The 12,905-nt window shown below is 34.4% G+C and overlaps 1 protein-coding gene across 1 annotated transcript in view; it reads left to right on the top strand.

Moving 5' to 3' along the window:
• LOC150108383 (uncharacterized) overlaps nucleotides 1–12,905 on the top strand; it is a 292,228-nt gene that overhangs the window by 159,369 nt on the left and 119,954 nt on the right. Inside the window, exon 6 of the mRNA XM_090390733.1 lies at nucleotides 1,356–1,574. Coding sequence (XP_090246859.1) covers nucleotides 1,356–1,574 — 219 coding nt within the window. The remainder of the gene's footprint in view (nucleotides 1–1,355; nucleotides 1,575–12,905) is intronic.

Below are 12,905 nucleotides of genomic sequence, written 5' to 3'. Positions count from 1 at the left end.
TTTTACTAATAATTACGTCTTTTTTATGTGGATTGTACCCATGAAAGGCTGTAATAGGCAGACTAAAAGTTAAATAAAATGAAACCCTGTTTTAGAGATGAAACACGAAATTACAAGCCATTTTGAGAATAAGCAGGATTTTCACATCCATCAATGAAATTCATATGTCACCTAAAGCTATTTTACACCCACAGCCTGCAAGTATGCTACCCATTCTCCATCATCTAGGCCAGTAGAAAAAAAATTGGAGAACGGTGCCATTTTAATAGAATAGCTCACTTCTTTTTACCTCTTTAGCTTTTTTCTTTGTAATTTAAAGAATTAAAATAAAGAAGAATGAAGAACTGATTCAAACAGCAGAAATGAAATTTTTCAGAAAAACAGCTGGATATACCAAGTGGGACCATAAAACAAATGAAAAAATTTTACAATCCCTGAATATAAAACCAATTAACTACTGTATAAGTAAATATAAACAAAATGGTTAGAACATCTAAATCGAATGGACAATAGCAGACTACCAAAAATACTAAGAATATAAAATAAATGGAAAAAGAATTGTAGGACCAAGAAAGTGATGACATGAGACTGGAACAGGCCACTTGACCTAAAATCTATGATAGAAAGAAGAAAAGAGTACTTCATAATGTGTTTACAAATGATGTACAGAGTGAAGATTGAGACATATTAGTCATGTGTCTTATGTGACTACTGGATAGAAAATATCATGAAACATTTTTTCTATTGAATTAACTTGTCAGCTGCCATTTAAGTTGATAACAAAGTTGTTATACTTTCAGGTCTACAATTCCTTATTTTGATGCTGAAGGTGTTTTGGCAATGGGAAAATTAAGGGATCTGCACTATGAATTGTTACAACATCCACCCTATTCCCCAGATTTGGCTCCCTCTTATCTATCTCTTCCCAAAACTAAAACTCTTCCTTGCTGGTGAGCATTTTTCTTCGAATTGAGGGATTGCAGCTGTAGAGAAATATTTTGCAGATCTTACCGAGAACCACTACAGGGATGGGATAATGGAGCATCGCTGGAATAAATGCATTAGTCTTAAGGGAGATTATGTTGAAACATAAAAATAATTTGGAATTATAAATTTGTTTTTTCATTGTTAGGCCGAGAACTATTCAGACCACCCTCGTATATCTGTGTGTGTATTTTTAAATCACCTGATAGATTGAATTATTCTTTCTGAATTATTTGATGTTTAATTTATCAATGAATAAATACATATTGACTGTGCTTACATGTTTATGCTGTGTTTAATTAATGTGATTATTTTTTTATGATTAGTAGTTTGATTTTTTTTTTTATTTTAAGACTTGTGTGCATTTGCAGGTTTTGCTCGTTCAGACTTCATCTTCTCTACCATATGGTAATCCAGTACCAAGCATCTTAACAAGCAGTTTGCCTTCTCCCAATCTTTATCACTCTGCTATAAATGGTAGTATTGGTCCAACTTCATCCCCATCAAAAATGTTATCCCATTATGGTTCGTCTGTTCCAAATCTCCTAAAACCTATACCTCCTGCAATGAAAAGCTCTGTTCCATTTGGTGTAAGTTAACCATTTAAATTATATATTCGTAGTTCATTAATTATTTTGAGGTTGCTAATCTTTTAGTGTGTATTAAAATTTCGGTACCAATTTCTGTTCTGGTGCCAGAGGCCACTAGACCAGAAATTAATTAATTTTGCTGCAAAGTATGAATTGCCAAGGCATCGGAGTACAGGTAACCATCGTATAACGCGGTACTTATACAGCGCGTTTTCAATATATCGCAGTCTACAAATTGTTGTAACCCTTGTTGAATGTGTTACTTATACAATGCGGTTTCTATATAAGATGGTCTACAAACTGCAGTAATCCTTTATCTTTTCATATATTTTTCAATGTGTGACTTAAAAATCAAATTTTATCTTCATTAAATTTGCGTCTACTGGTATCGAGCATGTAGCTATGTAGCAAATTTATATTTGGGGAAATACCCTTTAGCACGCATGTACATCGATTCAATTGTTTACCATATGAAGTGTTTGGATGAGGAGTAAGATGAGGCTGTTCTCTGTCACCAATTTTATTTAACATGTATTCTGAAGCAATGTTTAAAGAAGCACTGGAGAATTCGGAAGAAGGAATAAAGATTGGAGGTAGACAGATATTTGCAATAAGATATGCAGATGACAAGGCATTATTATCAAATACTGAAACAGGATTACAACACCTGTTGAACAGATTACTGGAATCCTGTATCAATTATGGAATGAAAATTAACATCAGAAAAACAAATCTAATGAAAATAGCAAGGAAAGAGGCAAATATGGATATCAGAATAAATGGGGAAAAATCGAATCAAGTAAAGACATTTAAATATCTAGGAAGTGTTATTAGCGGTGATGGAAGATGTAAAAGTGACATAAAAGCAAGAAGAATGATGGGAAGAAATGCCTTTAATAGAAAATGGAATTTATTCAGAAGTAAAATGGATAAAAACCTAAAGAAAAGAAGACTAATAAAATGTTATGTGTGTAGTTGCCCTCTATGCAGCTGAAACTTGGACATTGAAGAAAGAAGAAATTAAGATTTTGGAAAGCTTTGAGATGTGGATTTGGAGAAGGATGGAAAAAATCAAATGGACAGATAAAATAACTAATAAAGAGGTCTTAAAAAGAGTAGAAGAAGAAGAAAGTCTGTTAAGGAGGATAAAAAGAAGCAAGAGAAACTGGATCGGACATATTCTGAGAGGGAATGGAATCATCAGAGATGCCATCGAAGGAAAAATAGATGGGAAAAAAAAAGATCCAGGGGAAGAGTAAGAAAAACAATGCTAGATGGTATGCTGAATGGAGACAGGTACACAACCTTGAAAGAGAAGGCTCAGAACAGAAGAGTGGAAGGAACGTTTTGGTACTAAAAGAAGAACCTGCTCAATTGCAGAATACTCGAGAAGAAGAATAAAGTGTTTATTGTTGAAAATTGTCTTCGTTTTCTGCCAGGAAAGCGTATTAAAAATCATAAGTGTGTTAATCTCAAGTTGAGCACTTTATTTTTTGGTGAGTTACATACAATATGTAATGGTTTTTTTTTATGTAAAAAAAATTATTTTTACATTAATGTTCACTTAGGGGTGCTTAAGGGTCAAAGCTGTATAACTGAGAGGAGACCTCCACATAGCCTTTAAAGGAATGTGGAGAACCGACCAGGGCTTCTGACCTAATGTCCAATCCTCACCTTCTCGTGGTGCACCCTGTTGGGTATCTACTTTGATACTGAACGAACGAGGATGGGCTGGCAATTTGGGATTTAGCCGACCAAATTGTATTCTTATTGGTTAAACCAAAATAAAAAATGATGGTACAACATGACAAAATTTAATGCCGGCTGGGGCATCGCCCGGTTAAACAAGGCTCCCGTTGTTTTCGCCAGGGAACCAGGGCGAACAGCGAAAAGTCGGCTACTGGAACAAATCTGAAAACAAACCCAACTCAACATCACCAGAGTTAAAGATCGGTACTATCAACGTAAGAAGCCTGAATGGCAAAGAAATGGAGCTAGCTGGGAATAAGATAAGTACCAGATCGACATAATAGGGGTGACTGAAACAAAAAAGACAAAAACTGGTGAGATCTTTCTGAGCAATAAATACAAAATGTTATATTCATGCAATGACGATCAAGGAAAAGAAGGAGTAGCCATAGTTTTCAATACAAAATATGAGGCTAATCTTCTTGAATGGCAGTCAGTCTCAAGTAGAGTAATGTGGGCAAATATGAGAATGGGGAACTGGACAATGAGACATTTGTGCCTATGGTCCCACAGAAGGTTCTACTAAGGTAGAAGTGGAGGAATTTTTTGAGGCTTTAGAAAAAGCAACTGACACAATGAAAAAGGAAAAGTTGGTCCTTGTTGGGGATCTAAATAGCAGAGTAGGAAATGATTGTCAGACATACAAAAGTATTTTGGGAAAATTTGGAGAAAAGAGCAAAGCTAATAATAATGGCAAATATCTGTTGGATTTCTGCTCAGGACATGGACTGGTTATTACTAAATCCATGTTCCAACATAAAAATGTGCACAAATTCACATGGAGAGAAGAGGCTAGGAATAAGAAAAGTCTCATTGACTATGTTATTGTTGATAGTGATATTTTCTCCCTGGTGCAGAACACCAGAGTGTACAGAGGATTTGAAATTGGAAGTGATCACTATTTAGTCTTGAGCAGGATAAAATTGAATTTCATATTGAAAAGAATAACATATAAGAAAGTTTTAAAGCGAATAAAAGTTGAGGAGTTCTCAGATGTGAACTGTAGACTAAAATACAGAAAGATTATTGAAAAGAAAATGAAAGAGTTTGAGAACAGGAATCGAACCTTGGAGATTCAGTGGCAACCTCTGAAGAAAACATTGATTGATTCTGCCAGAGAGGCATGTGGTGAGGTTGTGTGCAAGGATAAAAAAATCAGAACTCTCTGGTGGACACAGGAAGTTAAAGAGGCAGTGAAGGAAAAGAAGAAAGCATATCAAAAGTTCCTGGCAAATAAGTCAGCTTTTACTCTTACAGAATACAGAGACAAATGTAAGAAAGTTAAACAGTGTGTAAAACTAGCTAAACAAAAGTCATGGGAGGACTTCGGCAAGAAAATAGAAAATAAATATCAAGAAGGTGGCAAAATATTCTGGAGGTTGTTGAAGAAGCTTAGGAATGGAGGAAAGAGTGCTGTAAAAGGAATTAGAGATGATAAAGGTGACATGAAAATAGGAGAAAAAGATAACCTTGAAGTATGGAGTAATTACTTTGAAAAACTGCTAAATGAAACAAGCAGTGATGACAGCACAGTGATAAAAAACACTGACCAGGCATGCAGTCAGGAATACATATCCATACTTGAAGTAGAAAAAGCCATCAAAGGCTTGAAATGTGAAAGGCAGCAGGAGTAGATGATATTCGACCAGAAATGCTGAAGTATGGTGGTATAAGAGTCTTACAGTGGCTGCACTGCATAGTTCAGAAAGCCTGGACAGAGGGACGAATTCCTGATGATTGGAGTAGAGCTCTCATAGTACCCATATATAAAAAGGGAATTAAAACTGAATGTGAGAATTACAGAGGTATTTCTCTACTGAGTGTTCCTGGCAAGATCTATGCAAGTATACTTGAGAAACGGTTGAGAAGAATTGTGGAAGAAAAGCTTGGTGAAGAACAAGCTGGATTCAGGCCAAATAGAGGCTGTCAGGATCAGATCTTGACTTTACGACAAATAGTCGAGAAAGCATGGGAATATAACAAAGATCTGTATTTAAGTTTTGTCGATTTGGAAAAGGCATATGACAAGGTGCCAAGAGAGAAGCTATTCAATAGGCTGTAGTTATATGGTGTCAATGGGGCATTATATCAAGCAATACTTAGTCTTTATTTGAGTTGTAAGTCAGCAGTTAGAATTGAAGGAAGTACAGGAAGATAGTTTAATGTTAAATCTGGTGTGAGACAAGGATGTACATTATCCCCTCTGTTATTCATTATCTATATGGATCACATTATGAAGGAATGTGGTATTAAACCTGATATCAAAATTGGAGATGTTAATGTCAGCTCTTTGCTTTATGCGGATGATGTTATACTTCTAAATAAATCCGCTACAAGTCTGCAAGATTCTCTGACTAAATTGAATAGCTGTTGTAATAGATATGGTATGAAGGTCAGCAATAAAAAGACAAAGACAATGAAAATAGGCAGAATCATTGAAAATGTCAACTGTGTTGTGAATGAAGAACCTGTGGAACAAGTAAAACATTTCAGCTACTTAGGCATGATTTTTACTGAAGATGGTAAATTAAATATAGAAATAGACAACAGAATCAACAAAGCTGGTATGGTGGGAAGTCAATTGAATAAATTCATATGGAATAAAAAAGAAATTAGTCGGAACACTAAATTAGCTGTATACAAGACAGTGTTCAAACCAGTTTTAACTTATGGATCTGAGAGCTGGGTCAGAATAAAACACTTGACCAAAGACTAGAGACCGCAGATATGAGAGTCCTGAGAAAGATTAGAGGTGTGAACAGATGGCATCAATGGCAATATCATATTAAAAATGAGGATATTAGGAAAGAACTTGACATTGTCAGCATCCAGGAATGCGTTAGCAGAGCTAATCTCAGGTGGTATGGTCACTTAAATAGAATGGGAGAGGAAAGATTAGCAAAACAAGTGTTCTCTGCCAGGTTGGCAGGAAAACGACCCAGAGGAAGACCAAGATATAGGTGGATTGATACGTTACAAAGTGCCTTAGACGATAGAAATATAAGATCTGATAATGTTGGAGTCTTGACTAGTAACAGACTGATTTGGAGGAAAATTGTAGTTAGGAAGTTAGTAATGATGTAATATTTTCATGTTGTACCGTCATATCCTGTACACCCCTTGAAGGTACATGGCAGGAATTTGATGATGATGATGATGCTCACTTAGAGTGCTTTTGCGATATACGCATTTGTTAATAGGGATAAACCCACCCACTTAACTGCCAAGGTAACAATTGAACAAGACTGAAGATACATTCGGTTTCGATCACCACAAGACCCAACCTTCCTAAACTTCTTCGTAAGTGCTCCAATCTCTTCAATAGTGAATTAATTGATGGGGAAATAGATTTAAATGAGGAGGAAGTGGTACGATTACTAGATGTCGAACAAAATGGCAGGGAAAGTTCTGCCGAAGATTCTGATTGTGATAAATCCGTTAAAGAATTCAGTTTAAAGAAATTAGCAGAAGCATTGGACTTGGTGAGAAAGTTATTTTATGGATAATGATCTCTTAATGGAGCGCTCTGGAAAATTCGCAAGACAATTGGATATTTGTTTAGCTCCATATTACTGACTTCTTGATAACTAAACCAGCCGAAGTATGCAATGAGAATTATACTAATGATGTCCAAGAGATTTGAAGTGATGACGATGTCCAGCTACTCGTAAATAAGGAACATCTACGAAATGTTAGTTTTGAAGAGATTGATGACGATTAAAATATACACTTTATTTTATTTTGCCTAAAGCATTTATGTATTATATGCAATGAAGTTTACGTACAATTTATAATTTTTTATAATTTTATACTGTGTATTTGTTTCATAGTTTATGTTTTCTTAACTTACATGAACTACCTGAATTAAATAAAATATATTTTGGTTGGATGTCATTGTTTATATAATCTTTAAAAAAAAAACAAGTTCAGAACTTAACCCTACATTTTCTATGTGATCTGAGTCTCGCATAACACGGCATTTTTGTGGAACCTAACATTCACGTTAGACGAGGGTTACCTGTATTTATAAATGTTGCTTATTATTCTTAAATGTGTTAACAGTTGGCTGATTTATATCGTAAAACAGTCCATATCTTGTATTTTCTCTGTTATAAATTATCATATAAATAATTCAAGAGAAACTATAATATAGTTGTAGAAAGTTAATTATACTTGCCAAGAAATTATATTTTTGTTTAATCATTTACCCAAGTGTAAACAAACAAAGTTTGTTTGTGAAGTATCTTCGCAACTAGGCTGCTTGTATGCAGAGGCTGTTGACTTCACATCAGTTGCCTCAGTAGTCCATAATGCAAAGCACACTTCCTTTTCGGATGTGTATACTGCTCTGCATTATTGGAAGGATTTACTACTTAGACTGATTTTCACCATTGAGATCTCATCAGCAGGAGCCTGACCCAGGCAGATTCCAAGATTGAATTAACACGTATGCTGCCATGCTCCTCCGGCATAGTTTGTTACCACACACCAAGCAATTTCACTTCTTCAGGGTCGTGCGAGTAATCTCGTTGTCGGCAGTAATCGACATACGAGTATATTCATAGTTGGCTTGTGAGGCTCATATACCAACTACGAATATACACACTTACGCTGCTTGCTCTGCATGCCAAACTTTCACTGCTTCAAGGTCAGTATGAGTAATCTCGTTGCCGGCAGTAAGCGTCATACGAGTATATTCGTAGTTGGCTTGTGAGGCTCATATACCAACTACGAGTATACTCGTAGTTGGCAGCGAACGTGTTAATGCAGAAGTCATATATTATCCATGTACAAATAGCAAAAAGCTATATCACCTTATTATTAAAATACTCTTGATCAGAGATAGTTCAGAAAGTTTTTCACATGGTTACAAAATAAATTATATCTGCAAAGAATGTGTGCTTTGCATTATGGAATGCTGATGCAATTGATAATTTAACAGCCTCTGTATACAAGTATCCTAATTATGTACTTACACTTGGGTAAAGGATTAAATAAGAATATAATTTCTTGGCAATTATAAACTGTGATTTTTTTTTTTTTCTTGCTGTGTCACTCAATTCAGTGATCCATCTAAATTAAGTGACATGTCTTAGTAGACAGTAAGATCATTGTCATGTTATCTTATTCTTGTCTTAAAATTAGTTAAATACAGATGCTGAGGCTTGTGTGATATAAGCAGGTACATGAATTAAAATGAATAAATGTTAATGAAAGAAAGCTTTCACATCAGTGTGGTAAAACTAGGCCTGAGGGAAATGTGCAACCATTACGAAGAGCACTTTTTGCCTTCATTCTCATCTTTCTTTTGATGTCACATAGTTCCCAAAATTTAATATTTTTAGAATTACTGCTGTGTCTACCACCTTAACTGAAGTGAACAGGTTGAAATAAAAAAAAAAAAAATTAAAAAATCACAGAAATTAAATTTACCATTCTTTATCTTTCCACCCTTAGCCTCCCACGTGTAATCATTCTTTCTCATCAGCAGTTATAATAACCATAAATCACTGTTACTGGAAATGTATCATGCTCTAGCTTCCTGTCCAACATTTTTGCTGATTAAACATGTAAATAATAAACAGTATTTAAGGTAAATGTATTTAACAGTATTTAAGGTAAATGCATTCAAAGACAAAATAACGTATTTGATTACTGTCGAATATGGGATTTTTTGTAATTTCAAATTGAAAGAAGAAAGCAGAAAAGGAGAATCATTTACTGATGCAAGTAAGAGTAGAATTATGAGTTAAAAAAAGTAAGTAAAACTTCAACTATATTTGGGCACAACTTTTATTGAACATAGCAAATTAAATATGGAAATAGAATAAGAAAAGATGATTGGATCTTCTAACCTAGTGGTCCTTCCTCACCTTCCAATGGTGCACCGAAGATCCAGTTTGTTAGTTACTTCAGTATTATCCAAGTATCCACTTGGATATTAAAAAATTTTTAAAATTATCAATTTAGAGGTTAACTGATCACGTGTATTCTGTATTAGGTTAAACAGAACAAAAATTATGGTACAATATGATGAAATGATATTGGGGTGTTTCTTGGTTAAACATGGCCCTCCGCTACTTATGTCACTGAACTAGGATCACAGCGAAAAGTCACTAGAACAGACTCAAACTCAACAATAGCAGAATTCAAGATAAGCATACGGCAATGTACTTCAACTCATGTTGAAGTATTAAACAGAAGAGTTAGAGAAGTACTCATTGGCATCCATGGTCATTAAAGCAGCAATAAAATGAAAGAAAACAATGAAACCTATAAACATAGAAAAATATGATTTTGGCTCCCTTAAAAATCAAGGAATACAAGATAAATTTTTAACGGAACTGGCACAATCCGTTTGGCGCATTCACTGCTGTTAATGTTCCTGATTCCACCAAGTACCCTAAAGATGAGATTGAGGATAGATGGCAGAAATTTAAAGAGGGCATAAAAAAGGTAGTAAAACAAACAATTTCCAAATTTAAGAAGAAGATGAGTAAACCCTGGATGAATGACAAGATACTGAAAATGATGGAGGAAAGAAAGAAATAAACACAAAAATCATCCTGAATACAAGAACTTAAACAAGGAGATCAGGAAAGAATGTAGGATTGCAAAAGAACTATGGCTCAACAACAAATGCAAGGAAATTGAACTTCTGGGGAAAAAAAAGGCACAAAACCAGAAAAAAAAGCCAGAGAACTTCATGAAGAAGTTAGGGAGGTAACTAGCAAATCTTGCAAAAGGGTAGGCTCTCATTGCATTGAAGATATCAGTGGAAACATCTTAATGGAGAAAGACAAAATAAGGGATAGATGGTAGCAGAACTCTACAGTCATGATAGAATAGATAAGCCAATGCAAGAAGATTTGGAGGGGCCTACTATTCTTACCTGGGAAGTAACAAATGCCATTAGGAAACTGAGACCAGGAAAAGCTCCAGGAATGGATGGAATTATGGCAGAATATCTAAAATTTAGATGATAAAGCTATAAGATCACTGACTGAAATATGTAACGAAATATACGAAACTGGACACCTGCCAAAAGATTCTAAGCACTCAACGTTCCTACCAATACCTAAAAAATCGAAGACAATCAAATGTGAAGAGTACAGAACAATCAGCCTGATCAGTCAGATAGTAAAAGTTATGTTATATATCATTCTAGAAAGAAATAAACATAAAATCAAAATGGAAATTAATGAAACACAATCTGGTTTTCAGGAAAATAAAGGAACTAGAGAAGGACTCTTCAACATTAGAACTATTATAGAAAGATATCTGGAGAAGCAGAAAGAAGTCTACTTAAGTTTTATTGACTATACAAAGGCCTTTTACAATATACAACATGAACAACAAATCAAATGCATCAGAAATTTAGGAGTAGATAGTAAAGATACCAGATTACTGATAAATCTATATTGGGAGCAAACTGCCTCAATAAAAATATCAGGAGAAATCGCTGAGGAATTCCCAGTAAAGAAGGGTGCCAGGCAAGGCTGTGTTCTTTCTCCTATATTGTTTAACCTCTATACCGAAGATATCTTCCAGCAATTAGAAGAATTTAAAGGAGGCAGGGATATAAATAACTTAAGATATGCAAATGAAACAGTACTGCTAGCTGAAAATAAAAAAAGATTTTCAAAACCTACTAGAAGAGATGCTGAAGCTAAGTGAAAAATATGGACTGAATATAAACTTCAGAAAAACTAAAACCATGCTGGTAACAAGAGAAAAAGGGAAAATACCCGATATAAATATTAAGATCAGAGGAAATACTTTAGATCAAGTAGAGAGTTATATATATTTGGGTCAACTAATTACAGAGAATGGAAAGTGTGATAAGGAAATATTAAGAAGAATAGAAATTGCTAGATCAACCTTCATTAGTATGAAAAATATTCTGACCTCAAGGGAAATTCACACAAAAACAAGAATTAGGCTGTCCAAATGCTACATATGGCCAACGCTGCTGTATGGAGCAGAAACCTGGACAATATCAAAATATTGTGAAAATAAACTAAAAGCCTTTGAGATGTGGATCCTCAGAAGAATTCTTAACTACAAGATGTTATATTCAAGCAGTAATGATCAGGGAAAGAAAGAAATAATCAGAATGTTCAACACTAAACATGAAGATAATCTTGCATGGCAGGCAACTGCAAGTAGTGATGTGGACAGACATTGGAGAGGGCAGTTAACATAAAGGAAATGTTGATCCTTAATGGAATTGAATACCAGACACACAGAAGTGTTTTGGGAAAATTTGGAGAAAAGTGCAAAGCTAATAATAATAGTTCCTGTTAGATTTCTATTCAGGACATGGACTGGTCATTACAAATATTTGTTTCTAACAGAAACATATGCACAGATTCACATGAGGAAAGATGCAAGAATAGCAATGTCTTCATACTGATTTAGGACACAAGAGTATACAGCATATTTGAAATTTGAGCATATTTAGTTTTGATCAGGAGAAAAAGAAATACAGATTATTTCTTATAGGGGATCATTTGCTATTTGCAACTCCTTTTACATAGTATTATGCCTATGGCAATTTCCTTTGGACTTTTTTTTTAGTGGTTATAGTGAATGAGTTTGTTATATTGAGAATTGACTATCATATTGGTCAGTTGGTAGCTCCTCTGCTACTAATGCTCACGCAAAAAATTAAGTAAGTTTGAGCGCAGTTAGTAGTTGGAAGGGGATCAATTGTTTGATGCTGTTGGCACACTCTCCCTCGATAAGTCTTTGGACTCCCTGGAGGTGTTACATAATAATAATAATATTGAAAAGAAAAATATATACTAAAATTATAAAAAGAATCAATGAAGCATCTTTCAGAAGTGAACTGTAAACTCATTCAAGAAAAAATGAATTTGAAAAAAAAGTATGTCTTACCAAACAAACAAAAGTTGTTTGTTTGGTTAGACATAAAAATTTGAACTTCATGATGAACTCAAGGAAGTAAAGAAGCCCTGGAAAAGAATAATGTTGATATTTATTGAATATAATGAATATAGAAATAATATTGAAATTTCCTAACTACCAACTCAGCATATGGCCTGAGTGAATACAGAGAAAATTGTAAAAAACCTCAGAGCTTGTTTGTAAAATTGACTAAAAGAAAGTGAGGGGAAGCCTAGATAACTGGAGTATTTACTTGGAAAGATTATTAAATGAAACAAGCAGTGAGAGAACAGTGGTGAAAAATTGCTTATGAGGAATGTATTCAGGGTTATGTATCGATACTTGGGATAGAAAAGCCATCAGAACTGGAAATGTGGAATGGTAGCATGAGTACATGATATTTAACCAGAAATATGTGTGTGTGTGTGCGCCTCCATATATTTGAGCATCTCTGTGATTATCATCTATTGTGAATGCTTTTCCACATTTTACAGTGCCTGCACAGCAAAATTCAGACAGCATTATCAAAAAGTTGAAAATTCCAGATGATTAGAACAGAGCATTCATAGTGTCTTACTATCTAGGGAATTAAAACTGAATGTTTTACTTCCCTTTCTGTAGATGTATCAAGTAAGATTTATTCAAACATACATGAGAGGATGCTAAGAAAAA

Source organism: Typopeltis vanoorti, chromosome 3 (assembly GCF_054136105.1).
Source record: "Typopeltis vanoorti isolate ZY-2024b chromosome 3, IOZ_Tvanoo_1.0, whole genome shotgun sequence".
Taxonomy (NCBI): domain Eukaryota; kingdom Metazoa; phylum Arthropoda; class Arachnida; order Uropygi; family Thelyphonidae; genus Typopeltis; species Typopeltis vanoorti.
The sequence above is the reverse complement of the archived record's forward strand: the minus strand, read 5'-3'. Positions and strand labels throughout refer to the sequence as shown.